The sequence below is a fragment of the Pristiophorus japonicus genome, chromosome 11 (genome assembly GCF_044704955.1).
Source record: "Pristiophorus japonicus isolate sPriJap1 chromosome 11, sPriJap1.hap1, whole genome shotgun sequence".
Lineage (NCBI taxonomy): Eukaryota > Metazoa > Chordata > Chondrichthyes > Pristiophoridae > Pristiophorus > Pristiophorus japonicus.
In genome coordinates this window covers 101,465,156-101,480,511 of record NC_091987.1, presented here as the reverse complement: position 1 = coordinate 101,480,511, position 15,356 = coordinate 101,465,156, and the positions used below count along the sequence as shown (strand labels likewise).

General features: G+C 46.3%; 1 protein-coding gene across 3 annotated transcripts in view; it reads left to right on the top strand.

Moving 5' to 3' along the window:
• The window catches only part of setd4 (SET domain containing 4), a 44,302-nt gene extending 36,151 nt beyond the window's left edge, over positions 1–8,151 (top strand). For all 3 annotated transcript variants that reach the window (XM_070893823.1, XM_070893822.1, XM_070893824.1), the window contains 2 exons: positions 1,900–2,023; positions 7,553–8,151. In XM_070893823.1, the coding sequence (XP_070749924.1) occupies positions 1,900–2,023; positions 7,553–7,690 (262 nt within the window). In that variant the 3' untranslated portion in view covers positions 7,691–8,151. The remainder of the gene's footprint in view (positions 1–1,899; positions 2,024–7,552) is intronic.
• Positions 8,152–15,356: the final 7,205 nt, after the last annotated feature.

Here is a 15,356-nt window from a genome sequence, read left to right as displayed (position 1 = left end):
CAGCAAATGAGGTAAGAGACAGCATCAAGCTAATAGAAAAGGCTTGTTTAAATGCAAGAAAAAGTAGAAATCCAGCAGACTGGGGGAGCTATAGAAAGCAACAAAGAAATATTTTGAAAGCCATAAGAGCTGCAAAAAGGAATATGAAGAAAAAACTTACCAGGGATATCAAAGCTAACAGCAAAAGTATTTTATAAATATATTAAGAGATAGCGGATGGTAAAGGGGGATGTGGATCCATTAAAGATGGATGCAGGCGGAACTATAATGGCTAATAATAAGAAAATGGCATACCTGTTAAATAAGTAGTTTATGACAGTGGAGGAAGGGAACTGAAAAATAGGTCAATATCAGGAACTTAGTCGATTTATTTGTAAGTAGGTGTCCATGCATATAAATCACTAAAAACTAGTGCTCAAGGACAGAAATTAAACCAAAAGGCTAATCTCGAGGGAATTGGAATTCAGAATTGAGGAAGTGATGCATCAGTTGTACAAGGCTTTGGTCAGACCCCATCTGCAGGACTGCGTTCGGTTTTGGGCCTTGAAAGGGTACAGCGCATATTCACCAGGATGATAACGGGGCATAAAAGGATTAAATTATGAGAGCAGGCTGTATAAACATGGCTTGTATTCCCTTGAGTTTAGAAGGTTGAGGGGTGATCTAATCGAGTTATTTAAAATGGAAAAGGGATTGGCTAGGGTAGCTACAGAGAAACTATCTCCTCTGGTGGGGGAACAAGACGGCACAATTTAAAAATTAGAGCTAGACATTTCGGAGTGAAAACAAGAAGCACTTTTTCTCACAAAAAAGGTTAGTGGAAATCTGGAACTCTCTTTTCCCCAAATGGCTGTGCAGACTGGGTCAACTGAAATTTTCAAGACTGAGATTGATTGATTTTTATTCAGGGTAACAAGGGATATGGAACAAAGGGGGAAAATGGGAGTGTAGATCAGCCATCATTTAATTGAATGGGGGAATAGGCTTGAGTGGCTGAATGGCCCACTCCTGTTCCTATGTTTCATTCCTTCATCGTCAATGGGCCAATATCCTAGAATTTCCTACCTAACACCCTTCTGGGAACACCATCACCACAAAAGAAGGAAAGATTTATATAGCGCCTTGCATGACCACCGAACATCTCAAAGCGTTTTACAACCAATGAAGTACTTTGGGAGTGTAGTCACTGTTATAATGTGGGAAACACGACAGTCAATTTGCACACAGCAAGCTCCCACAAACAGCACTGTGATAATGACCAGATAATCCTTTTTAGTTCTGACGAAGGGTCATTGACCCAAAACGTTAACTCTGCTTTCTCTCCACAGGTGCTCTGCCTGACTCGCTGAGATTTCCAGCATTTTCTGTTTTTAAAATCCTTTTTAATGTTACTTGATGGATAACTCCCCTGCTCCTTTTCAAAATAGTGCCATGGGATCTTTTACGTCCACCTGAGAGAGCAGATGGGGCCTCGGTTTAACTTCTTAGACGAAAGACAGCACCTCAGACAGTGCAGCACTCCCTTAGCACTGCACTGGCGTGTCAGCCTAGATTTATGTGCTCACATCCCTGGAGTGGGACTTGAACCCACAACCTTCTGACTCAGAGGCTAGTGTGCTAACCACTGAGCAAGTGGCTAACACTGCAAAGACTGCAATGGTTCAAGGAGAAGGCCCACCACCATCACCACTTCAAGGCAGCTAGGGATGGGAAATTAGATCTGCTAGCATTGCTTATGTTCCGAGAACAAATGTGGGAAAAAATCTTCCATTGAAAGTCTGGTGTGTAATGGAGTGAATTCAAACTACTTCATGTTGAAGGTATGGCGTAAGAAAGAAACTTTACTGAAACTTTGAGAGGATGGTGTAAATTGAATGATTGATTTTTTGTGTCCTGCAGTTTACTGAAGAAGAAGGTCTTGCTTGGCCTGCCTGCCTCTGCTGATAATGAGCGGAGTAGTTTGGACCTTGCAGATGAACTCTCTTCTCACCTCATGAATGAAAACCAGAAGGTGATGCAACAAGTGAGTGTTTCACTTTGGTATATTGACATTAAAAAAAAAGTACATGGGATCCTTAGATTTATAAATAGAGGCATGAAGTGCAAAAGCAAGGAAGATATTCTAAACCTTTATAAAAAAACGGGATAGAATCTCAGAAATTTACAGCACGGAAGGAGGTAATTTCGGCCCATTGTGTCTGTGCCGGCTGACAAAGAGCTATCCAGCCTAATCCCACTTTCCAGCTCTTGGTCCGTAACCTTGCAGCTCATGGCACTTCAAGTGAACATTTAAGTAACTTTTAAATGTGTTGAGGGTTTTTGCCTCTACCACTCTTTCAAGCAGTGAGTTCCAGACCCTCACTGCCCTCTGGGTGAAAATATTTCCCTTCAAATTCCCTCTGAACCTCCTACCAATTATTTTAAATCTATGCTCCCTGGTAGTTGACCTCTCTGCTAAGGGAAATAGGTCTGTCCTATCCACTCTACCTAAGCCCCTCATAATTTTATACACCTCAATAAGGTCTCCCCTCGGCCTCCTCTGTTCCAAAGAAAACAAACCCAGTCTATCCAATCTTTCCTCATAGCCAAAAGTCTCCAGTCCAGGCAACATCCTCGTAAATCTTGTCTGTACCCTCTCAAGTGCAATCACATCTTTCATGTAATGTGGTGACCAGAACTGCACGCAGTACTCTAGCTGTGGCCTAACTAGTATTTTATACAGTTTAAGCAAAACCTCCCTGCTCTTGTATTCTATGCCTCGGCTAATAAAGGCAAGTATTCCGTATGCCTTCCATAGGCTATGTCCAGTTCTGGGCACCACACATTAGGAAAGATATCAAGGCCTTGGAGAGGATGCAGAAAAGATGTACCAGAATGATTCCAGTGATGAGGGACTTCAGTTATGTGGAGATACTTGAGAAGATTAAAGGAAGATTTAATAGAGACATTCAAAATAATAAGGAGTTTTCATGCAGTCAAAAAGTTGAAACTGTTTCCAGTGGCAGGAGGGTCAGTAACCAGAGGACACGATTTAAGATAATTGGCAAATGAACCAGAGGGGAGATGAGAATTTTTGAATGCAGCAAGTTGTTATGATCTGGAATGCGTTGCCTGAAAGGGTGGTAGAAGCAGAATCAGTAGTAACTTTCAAAAGGGAATTAGTTATATACTTGAAAAGGAAAAATTTGCAGGGCTATGGGGAAAAAGTGGGGTTATTTGGATAGCTTTTTCAAAGAGCTGGCACAGGCATAATTGGCCGAATGGCCTCCTTCTGTACTGTAAGATTCTGTGATTACTAGTGTAGATTAAAATGACCTGGTTCTGCAGACATCTAGATGCTTTAATATGGCAACAATTTCACAGTTTTTCCTATGATCATTCGTGTTCCAGAGATGAGTTCAGTGTGTTGCAATGAAGATAACTTTTTCTTGAATGTAGAAATGGATTTGAAATGAGCGGCGATGTTCCTCCATGTACTGTGATGCTCAGTGTATCCGTTATCCCAGTGTGAATGCCACACCTGGCCGATTTTATTTCTATTGCCCTCCCCTGCTTTCCTGAATGTGTTGACTCTCTTACTGGTGTTTAGTTCCACGGACGCGGGCAGCCCTACAGGGCCGTGCCCAAGTAACCAGTCTTCATAAATGGAGCATCGCAGCTGAGGCTGACCCTGTTCCCCATCAGTGCCCAGACACGTGCTGTGATCTTGAAATATTTCAGCACAGGTTGTATCATAAAAAAAGAAAGACTATACGTTATATAGCACCTTTCACAGCCACCAAAAGTGCTTTACAGCCAATGAAGTACTTTTGAATTGTAGTCACTGCAGCCAATTTGCACACAGCATGTTCCCACAAACAGCAATGTGATAATGACCAGATAAACTGTTTTTGTTAATGTTGATTGAGGGATAAATATTGGCCAGGACACCGGGGATAACTCCCCTGCTCTTCTTCGAAATAGTGCCATGGGATCTTTTACCTCCATCTGAGGGCAGACAGGGCCTCGGTTTAACGCCTCATCCGAAAGATGGCACCTCCGACAGTGCAGCACTCCCTCATCACTGCACTGGAGTGTCAACCTAGATTTATGTGCTCAAGTCCCTGGAGTGGGATTTGAATTCTCAACCTTCTGACAGGGGTAAATGTGCTACCCACTAAGCCACAGCTGACTTGATCAATACCAAGAACCCAGACTGAATTCCCTTCCCACTCCATTCTCTTCCCTCTCAAACCCAAGGTGTTCTGACTAGTCTAATGCTCTCACTGACTCCAAGCTAACTCTGCACAGACCAGCAATCAAACCTGGGCTCAGTATTACATCAGACAATTGCGCCCTGGGGGCCAATTGGGGAAGAAAACACTCTTCTGGCTATTTTTTTTGCTTTTTGGCCACATTTATGATTTTACCAGAGCCTAAATTACAATTCCAGGTTAAAACCACCACACGCAGAACTAATTTACACATCAAAGTGTACAATAAGTAGAAATGTGTGAAATGCACCCCTCCCCCATATCTGCAAGTATAAAAAAGGTAAGAAGGTTAAATAATGAGTTGCTTTCGGAGATACCATTTTGCTATACTTAACACAGAGATCATGGAGTTTTCAACAAAATTCAACTGCCTCAATTTTCTCGGTTTCTAATGTTGTGGAAACTCACAGAAGCTGTGAGACCATTCAGTTGCCTGGATTGTACTGAAAAATTCTGGAGTCTTTGTAATAAATACAGCAAGTTGGTATTGAGTTCTGTTATGTCTGTAATGTACTTATGAATGACTCCACGAGGCAATGTGTTGTACTCAAACTGTAGTGACCGTGGTCCTTTATTCCAAACTCCAGAGTGAGGCACAAGCATGGTGGGCAGCCTTTTATACTGGGCCCTGCACACCTATGCAGGTAACCCTCAGGTCTCCCACTGCAGTGCCCTCTGGTGGACAGCCTCTGCCACAGGGGCAGGAAACCCCAGTCTTCACCAGTTGCACCCTCCAGTGGTGCCAGTATAGTATATACACAGCATAAACCTTATTGATAGTACATCAGGTAACAAGTCTTCATCTTATGCAACTATACAGTGATTACACAGAGAGTATATCTGTAGTCTGCATATTTATAACAGGGGCCTTGTTCAATATTTTTTTTAATGTTGTCCACTGTATGTCTAAGCAGTTTTCAGTCTAAATATAATGGATTAGGAGTAGTGTTCCACACTTTATATCAAAACCAGAATCTACATTGCTGAAATCCAGTCCTTGTTTTGTGTGTGAGTGATACAAAGCTCCTTAAGCGCTCCTCCCACTCAGGATTGAGAACAGGATGAATGCTTTGTGCTTTCCCGGGAGCCTTCTGTGAGATTACATTGACAGAATCCCACAGACAAATGTAGCAAAATCGTAGTCTACCAGAAATAGAGATAAAAAAAAGGAGAACAGAGACTGCCAGCATTACAGAGGAAGGGGAGGAAAAATGCAGGGAATTGTCAGACTGCCAGAAAGATGGCCACAAATATTGGCCAGGGCCACAGTGACAAAAGAAAAATGATCTCTTTATGTATGAACTTTATTGTGCCTGCTGTTTCTGCCCTGGATTCAGGAAGCAACAGCAGGAATGTGACCAGAGGCATATTAGTATCACAGAGTGCTGACTTCTCTTTGCTCCCCTCCCAAAGTTGGCAAGAGTTAAATGCTCTCTTTCCCTAATTGGGTTCCAAATTAAGCTTGCAAATTCCTGAACGACTTTACAAGTAATGTCTGCAAATTAGCATATTATTTTTTTAAAATTACACTGGGCAACTCATTTAAAGAGGATACCAGTGAGACCACCAGATTACCATGACTGCACTAAACAAAGCTCAGTCAGCTGCAGTTTACATTTACCTTTCGGTAGGTTGAGCGGGAAAGATTATGCAGCATGTTGGTGGGCTAATGAGCCTCCTGATCTCAGGCACCCTGTTTTGGGGATGGCTGGAGGAGAGAGAGAAGAGGAAGGTGTTGGCCAAGGGAGGGAAATCAGAGCTTGAATGAAGCTGTGCTGTGCCTGTACATGTTCCAGCTGCTGCTGCTTTTTCTTGGACAGTGCCCCGGACAGTCCCCACTAAAATGAGTTAAAAGGTGACTGATGAGACCAATGCGGGATCTACAGTCTTTGTCACAGGTGGGGCAGCTGGTAGGTGGGGTGCTTGATTTGTTGTACGCTCCTTCCACTGTTTGTACTTGGCTTCCATGTGCTCCCGACGAAGAGACTCGAGGTGTTCGGCGCCTTCTCGGATGCTTCTCCTCCACTTTGAGCGGTCTTGTGTCAGGGATTCCCAAGAGTCGGTGGGGATGTAACATTTTTTCAAGGAGGTTTTGAGGGTGTCCTTCAAGTGTTTTCTCTGCCCTCCTGGGACTCACTTGCCGTGACGTAGCTCAGAGTAGAGTGCTTGTTTCGGGAGTCTAGTATCGGGCATGTGGACAATGTGGCCCATCCATCAGAGCTGATCGTGTGTGGTCAATGCCTCGATGCTGGGGATGTCGGCCTGAAAGAACGCTGACGTTGGTGCGCCTATCCTGTCAATGGATTTGCATGATTTTGCGGAGGCAGTGTTGATGGTATTTCTCCATGCTTTGAGGTGCCTGCTGTACATAGTCCATGTCTCTCAGCCATATAGGAGGGCGGGTATCACTACTGCTCTGTAGACCATGAACTTGGTGCCGGGTTAGAGATCCTGGTCTTCGGACACTCTTTTCCTCAGCCGGCTGAAGGCTGCACTGGCTCCAGCAGCTAACTGAAGAGTAACATTGGCAGAAACCTGGAGACTGGTGCTTGCTCTTGCTCTTAGCTTGAGAATGGTTTTGAGTGCATGGGAGCAATGCAAGTGAGGAAAAAACCAAAGCAAATAACGTGTGGATGGTTGTGCTGAATAAACAGAGCTGAGGCTGCTCGAACTACACTTTTCGTCTTTAGCATGTACACATAGTTGAAGCAACAGTGGTGAATATGCTACTTTTGGCTAAGCTGATGGTGTACTTCATAGAATGATTACAGCACAGTAGGAGGCCATTCGGCCCGTCGAGCCTGTGCCAGCTCTCTGCAAGAGCACTTCAGCTAGTCCCACTCCCCCGCCCTTTCTCCGTAGCCCTGCATATGTCTTTTCTTTCAGGTACTTATCTAATTCCCTTTTGAAAGCCACGATTGCGCCTGCTTCCACGACCCTTTCAGGCAGTGCTTTCCAGATCCTGCGTAAATAAGTTTTTCCTCATGTCGCCTTTGGATCTTTTGCCAATCACCTTAAATCTGTGTCCTCTAGTTCTCAACCCTTCCGCCAATGGGAACAGTTTCTCTCTATCTACTCTGTCTCGACCCCTCTTTGTTCTCTATTCACTCCTTTGTTCTTCTCATCTGTGACTTGGATTACGAGGACTGCCAGGTGGGATTATGGGATTGTGTTGTCCGGATTGTCTGAGCAGATTGCCGGGTTGATGGGATCACCGGATTGGATTGTCTGGATTTCTGAGCAGCTTTTCTGTTTTGCTTCAATTAGATTTTTTAAAATGATTGCCTTTATCTTTTCAGTTTTCCAAACTAATGCATGAAAGAGCTGAGGTTTCGGAGCAGCTGGAGTTGGTGGCAACACTGCGTATGGAAGAACTGAGGATACTCCAAGCTTCAGTTGAAGTATTAAGAAATATGAGGGCTGCTACTCCTAGATGATCGGAATGTGCAATACTCCCTGTTGCTTGAGCATGAATAGTGACCAGACAGCAGACTTGAACAGCTGTTTGGCTCTGGGAAGAGCACATTCATTGTGTGAAACAGTTCATTGTGAATGTGTTGTATTTTTAAAGTTTATAAAGCAAATGCTGATGCTGCCATAGTTGATCAGAGACTGGAAAAGATGATCTTACAACCCGATTGCAGATACTCCCAACAGACTGAACACCTGATGCTAGCCTTGCTGTTGTAGGGAGGTTGTAAGTGGAGGCCAGGGACCTCCCCACTGGGAGGGATGGAAAATCAGAAGGATTAGTTGATGCACATTGGTCTCGTACAGTGAGCCATTGCTTCGATATGAGCTGCTCTTGTGGTTTGATTTCATTGGAACCCCTCCAGTGGATTACTGCCTTGTAACTGGAACAAAATAAATGAATAAATATCAATCCAATTGAAACATATATTTTTGCTTTCTCTGTATTAAATAGTCTTCTGTTTTTCACTTGAGTAGTAATGAATTGAGTTTTCTGGTTATAATCATTTTATTCTTTAACTTTAGCATAAAAAGCAATTTACGAGCGGAGTATAGTCACATTTCGAGCACGCCAACCTAGGCATGGGACTTTTCCTGCTGCTTGAACAAAGGAAAAAACTTATGGGCTAGAATTTCCTATCAGCCTGCCAGCCCCCGATTGCCGCCCAAAAGACTGCTAAGACTGGGAAGATTATCGTCGGTGAAAACATTCCCCGCCCCCCCCCCCACCCCAAAAAAAAAATCCGTCAAGCAAAACATGGGCCTTGCACCCCCATTCTGGGCGAAAAAGTGCAATTGAGGGTCGATTGGGTGGTTTGTAAACAAAATGGGTGAAAATTTTTTAAAAATCAATAAAAATTTAGCCTGAGGCTGTGGGTTGGGCCCAACACCAGAAAAACAATAGAAATAATTTTTCAAAAAACATCAACTAAAAAATCAAAAAATCATTCCCAAGACACTTTAAAAATAAATCACAACACATTTTAAAAATAATTGGTAAAAAATCAATTACTAACCTTTTTCTTGCAGAGCTACTCACCTACGTCCCAGTTCCGCTGAACCTCGTGGGCACTTTTTTAAACTAACCTACGGGTCACCGCTCAGCCAAATATCACGCCAGAGCAATCTCAGGATGGTGCACGCGGTGGTCCGCTCCCCAGCGGTACCTCGAAACTGCCAGTGTAACTCAGGTAAGGAAATTTTCGCTCACCTGATTCCCGCCCACAATGGCCAATACCGCCCAGAAACCGGACGGTAAGTCATTGCAAATTCCAGCCCTATATTTACACACGGTGATAGTCTCTGGCTATTGCATAGTCCAGAGACACAAGTCTACATTTTCTTCAACATACATCAACAAAGTTAGAGGCATGTAAAAACACTGTGGCCCTGCTGTTTCTGGACATTCTTATAACATTTCTAATCTAAACATTCTATTGTGAAAATATCCAAAGCAGGTTGGTTGCGAGCACCGGCTGTTGCGAAGTGAAATATGTGTCTCTCCCTCTCTCTCCAATGATACCAAACAGATTTTCTCCCTATAGCAAGAACTAAACATGAACACCTTTCAGAAACTGAATTAACCGAGTTCCATCTGCCAACACTGTAATGAAAGTGTTGGCATTTTTATAATTACTATTTTTCTCATTTATTACAAAATGTACTTCTGCAATGAATCAAAACATGCTTATTGTAACCTTTTGCAATTCAATCTACTAAATCAGATCAATTCTCAATACAGTGAAGTTTTCTTGATGCTTCGGTTTGTACACGCAGCAGGTAGCTGAGCCACACAGGCCAGATCTGCACTGCACTAGCTGATCTCAACAATTGGTCGTAGGGGACACTACCTGAAAGGGTGATGGAAGCAGATTCAATAGAAACTTACAAAAAGGAACATACTGGGTCTCTTATTCTCTAGAAAAGAGAAGGCTGAGGGGTGACATAAGAACATGAGAATTCGGAGCAGGAGTAGGACATTCGGCCCCTCGAGCCTGCACTGCCAATCAATGAGATCATGGCTGATCTTCTACCTCAACTCCACTTTCCTGCACTATCCCCAGATCCCTTGATTCCCGTAATATCCAAATATCTATTGATCTCTGTCTTGAATATACTTAAAGACTGAGGGCCCGAAATTCAGTTCCGCTGGTTTGTGGTCATCAGCGGCAAAATTTTTGAGTGGCTGGATCACCCTATTTTCAGCTCCCAAAAGTGAACAAATGCGTTCCAGTGCTAATGAAGCCTTCCAAAGTGGATTTTTCAGTGATGTGGCTGTCTTAATTTGAGCGTTATCACCACTGAGAAATTCAGCATACAGGTAAGAGTTTCTAATGAGCCAGCTGCTCAAGACCAAGGTTTGTAGCAAGGCCCTGAGGGGGGAAGGAGTTTGGAAGGATCGCTGGTGTAAGAGGTGCAAGGAAAACCAACAGGTTCACTGATATGGAGCTGGAGACACTGATGGACAGTGCGGAGGACAGAAGAAGAATACCGTTTCCTGACGTGGGGAGACCTGGCAGACAGCAGTACATAATGCACGGAGGGAGATTGTAGAGGAGGTGTCCGGCACCTCGATATATGTGAGGACATGCTGGCCAGTCTGCACCCAGCCCTTCCAGGATGGCGATGCGTCAACGTCTCCTAGCTCTGAGACATAGAAACATAGAAAAATAGGTGCAGGAGTAGGCCATTCGGCCCTTCGAGCCTGCACCATCATTCAATAAGATCATGGCTGATCATTCACCTCAGTACCCCTTTCCTGCTTTCTCTCGTTGGGTGCGGGGGGAGTGTTCCCGGTGTTGGGTGGGTCCGGGGGCGGGGGCGGGGGGGGTACGGTCTTGGGATGGGGGGGTGGGCTGTTTGGGGCTGCGATGGGGAGAGACTTCTTCACTCGGGGAGTTTTTGGCCTGTGGGGTTCCTTGCCGCGGAGAGTTGTTGATGCCAGTTCATTGGATGTGTTCGAGAGGGAGTTGGATGTGATCCTTGTGGCTGCGGGGGTGGAGGGGGCGTGGGGGGGGGGGGGGGGGTTGGGTGCTGGGGTGCGTGATCAGCCATGATCTTGTTGAATGGCGGTGCAGGCTCGAAGGGCCAAATGGCCTACTCCTGCACCTATTTTCTATGTTTCTATGTTTCTCCATACCCCTTGATCTCTTTAGCCGTAAGGGCCATATCTAACTCCCTCTTGAATATATCCAATGAACTGGCATCAACAACTCTGCGGTACAGAATGCCACAAGTTAACAACTCTCTGAGTGAAGACGTTTCTCCTCACCTCAGTCCTAAATGGCTTACCCCTTGTCCTTTGAATGTGTCCCCTGGTTCTGGATGTCCCCAACATCAGGAACATTCTTCCTGCATCTTACCTGTCCAGTCCCGACAGAATTTTATATGTTTCTATGAGATCCCCGCTCATCCTTCCAAACTCCAGTGAATAAAGGCCCAGTCGATCCAGTCTCTCCTCATATGTCAGTCCAGTCATCCCGGAAATCAGTCTGCTGAACCTTCGCTTCACTCCCTCAATAGCAAGAACGTCCTTCCTCAGATTAGGAAACCAAAACTGAACACAATATTCCAGTTGAGGCCTCACCAAGGCCCTGTACAACTACAGTAAGGCCTCCCTGCTCCTGTACTCAAAATCCCTAGCTATGAAGGCCAACATACCATTTGCCTTCTTCACCACCTGCTGTACCTGCATGCCAACTTTCAATGACTGATGTGTTCCTAACACGGATGAGACTGCACACAGGGAGGTTAAAGTGACAGTGACCTCAGTCTTTATTAAGACACTCCAGAGTGAGGAGCAGGCCTTAGGGGCTAGCTTATATACAGTGCTTCCAAGGGATGCTGGGATCCCTTGGGAGTTCAGGAGATGTGCTCCCTGGTGGCGAAACATGGGAGTGCATGCTTTACAGATACACAACATCACTCCCCCCCCCCAAAGTCAAAGTGAATACTATTTACAAGGTGAGGCGGTCGGGAGCCTTTCTTTTCCTGGTGGACCGCCTCGGTACAAATGTCTGTTCTGGTGTGTTGGCTGTGCCCTCGCTGGGCTGGCGTGTTGTTGGCCCTGCAGGGCTGCTGGGTGAGCCTGGCCTTGCTGGGCCGTTGGGCATGGTGGGTTCAATTTCCTGGTCCGGGGTGGTGTCGTTGATCCTTTGGGTGTGTGTTGTGGGCTCGAAAAAGGTGGTGTCTGCTGTGGGTTGTTCAGGGCAGTCTGTGAACCGCAACCTCGTTTGGTCCAGGTGCTTTCTGCAAATTTGTCCATTGTCTAGTTTGACTACAAACACCCTACTCCCTTCTTTAGCTATCACCGTGCCCGCGATCCACTTGGGACCATGTCCATGGTTTAGCACATACACAGGGTCATTCAGATCAATTTCCCGTGACACAGTGGCGCAACCATCGTTTACATTTTGTTGCTGCCGCCTGCTCTCTACCTGATCATGCAGGTTGGGGTGAATCAGCAAGAGTCTGCTTTTAAGTGTCCTTTTCATGAGTAGCTCAGCCCCCGGGGGCACCCCTGTGAGCGAGTGGGGTCTCGTGCGGTAGCTGAGCAGTACTCGTGACAGGCGAGTTTGGAGTGAGCCTTCTGTGACTCGTTTCAGTCTCTGTTTGATTGTTTGTACTGCCCGCTCTGCCTGCCCATTGGAGGCTGGTTTAAACAGCGCCGAGGTGACATGTTTGATCCCATTGCGGGTCATGAATTCTTTAAATTCGGCACTGCTGAAACATGGCCCGTTGTCACTGACCAGTATGTCAGGCAGGCCGTGGGTGGCAAACATGGCCCTCAGGCTTTCAATGGTGGCGGTGGCAGTGCTTCCCGACATTATTTCACATTCAATCCATTTTGAAAAAGCATCCACCACCACCAGGAACATTTTACCGACAAACGGGCCCGCATAGTCGACATGGATCCTCAACCATGGTCTGGAGGAAACTTAGTGGTGCCTCTCTGGGCACGTTGCTCAACTGAGTGCACACGCTGCATTGCCGTACACAGGGCTCGAAGTCAGAATCGATACCGGGCCACCACACATGGGATCTGGCTATCGCTTTCATCATTACTATACCTGGGTGTGTGCTGTGGACATCTGAGATGAACGTCTCCCTGCACTTTTTGGGTAGCACTACGCGGTTACCCCACAACAGGCAGTCTCTGCCTGAATGGACAGATCGTCCTTTCGCCGCTGGAACGGTTTGATTAGCTCTTGTATTTCAACGGGGATGCTGACCCAGCTCCCATGCAGTATACAGTTTTTTACTCAGGATAGCAGAGGAACTTGGCTGGTCCAAGTCCTAATCTGGCGGTCCGTGACGGGTGATATATAATTTTCAAATGCTTCCATGACCATCAACAAGTCTGCGGGCTGCGCCACCATCCACAAGTTTGCAGACTGCGCCATTTCCACCCTTGTGGTGGGCAATGGTAGCCGACTGAGAGCATCCGCACAGTTCTTGGTGCCTGGCCTGTGGCGGACGGTGTAGTTATACGCTGATAGCGCGAGTGCCCACCTTTGTATGCGGGCTGAGGCATTCGTATTTAGCGAACAGGGATATGAGGGGCTTGTGATCGGTTTCCAGCTAAAATTTGAGGCCAAACAGGTACTGATGCATTTTCTTTACCCTGAACACACACGCTAATGCCTCTTTCTCAATCATGCTGCAGGCCCTCTCGGCCTTAGACAAGCTCCTGGAGGCATAGGCGACAGGTTGCCACTTCCCCGCAACGTTAGCCTGTTGTAATACCCACCCAACGACGCGTCACTTGCTAGCACAAGTCTTTTACACGGGTTATACAATACAAGCAGCTTGTTGGAGCATAAAATGTTTCTAGCTTTCTCAAAAACAATTACTTGTTTTTTTCCCCATACCCAGTTCTCACCTTTACGCAATAACACAATTAGGGGCTCTAAGAGGGTGCTTTACCCCGGTAGGAAGTTACCAAAATAGTTGAGGAGTCCAAGGAACGACCGCAGCTCCGTGACGTTCTGTGGCCTGGGCGCACTCCTGATAGCCTCTGTCTTGGCGTGTGTGGGCCAAATGCCATCCACCGCGATCTTTCTCCCCAAAAACTCCACTTCTGTTGCCATGAAGATGCATTTCGACCTCTTCAGCCGCAGCCCTACGCGATCCAGTCACTGGAGGACCTCCTCCAGATTTTGTAGGTGCTCAGCGGTGTCCCGACCCATGACCAATATGTCGTCCTGAAAAACCACTGTGCATGGTACCGACTTGAGTAGGCTCTCCATGTTTCTCTGGAAGATCGCTGCAGCCGACCGAATTCCAAACGGGCATCTTTTGTAGATAAACAGTCCCTTGTGCGTGTTGATGCAGGTGAGGCCCTTTGAAGACTCCTCCAGCTCCTGCGTCATGTAGGCCGAAGTCAGGTCGAGTTTGGTGAACGTCTTGCCTCCTGCCAGCATCGCGAATAGGTCGTCTGCCTTAGGTAGCGGGTATTGGTCCTGTAGCGAGAAACGATTAATAGTTACTTTATAATCGCCGCCATTCTTGACCGTGCCATCACTTTTGAGTACTGGAACAATCGGGCTGGCCCACTCGCTGAATTCCACTGGGGAGATGATGCCCTCGAGTTGCAGCCTGTCCAGCTCGATTTCCACTCTCTCCCTCATCATGTGAGATACCGCTCGCGCCTTGTGGTGAATGGGTGTGCCTCTGGGACCAAGTGGTTCCGCACCTTCACCCCGGAAAAGTTTCCAATGCCTGGCTCAAAAAGGGAAGGAAATTTGTTAAGAACCTGGATACATGAGGCCACATCGACATGTGATAGTGCTCGGATGTCATCCCAGTTCCAGTGGATTTTGCCCAGCCAGCTCCTTCCAAGCAGTGTGGGGCCATCGCCCGGGACAAACCAGAGTGGCAGTTCATGCACCATGCCCTCGTAGGTAATCTTGACCATGGCGCTGCCCAGGACAGTGATGAGCTCTTTGGTGTACATTCTCACTTTCGTGTGGATGGGGCTCGGGGCTGGTCTGAGTGCCTTGTTGCACCACAGTCTCTCAAATATCTTTTTACTCATGATAGATTGGCTAGCGACAGTGTCCAGTTCCATGGCTATGGGTAAGCCATTCAATTTTACATTTAGCATTATAGGTGGACATTTCATCGAAAATGTGTGTACTTCAGCATCTGCCTCCTCTCGCTGAGGCTCGAAATTGCTTTGATCCACCATGGACCGATCTTCCCCTGCCACGTGGTGGTTAGCAGGTTTTGCAGAGCTTGCAGCTCATCTGCAAGCTCGTTGGAGGTGCCCCATTGTTCCACAGCTCTTGCAAACATACCCTTTGAAGCGGCATGAATAAGCTGAATGGAAGCCTCCACAACGCCAACAAGGTGTGAATTGCCTTGCATTCATTCTTTGTTGCGCACTCTGAGTCATCTGGGTCACCTAAGACCTGCTGGCAGTTGCAAACTCGTGGTTTCTGCCCTGTACCTTTCTGCTCGGAAACACAGTTCCAGTTAATTTATGAACATTGCTAGCACTTGTGTGCTGAGAGATTTGTTTGGTGTTATCACTGGTGGACATAAACGCCTGTGCTATCGCAATGGCCTTACTGAGGATCGGTGTCTCTGCAGTCAAAAGTTTTCGTAGGATGGTCTCGTGGCCAATGCCCA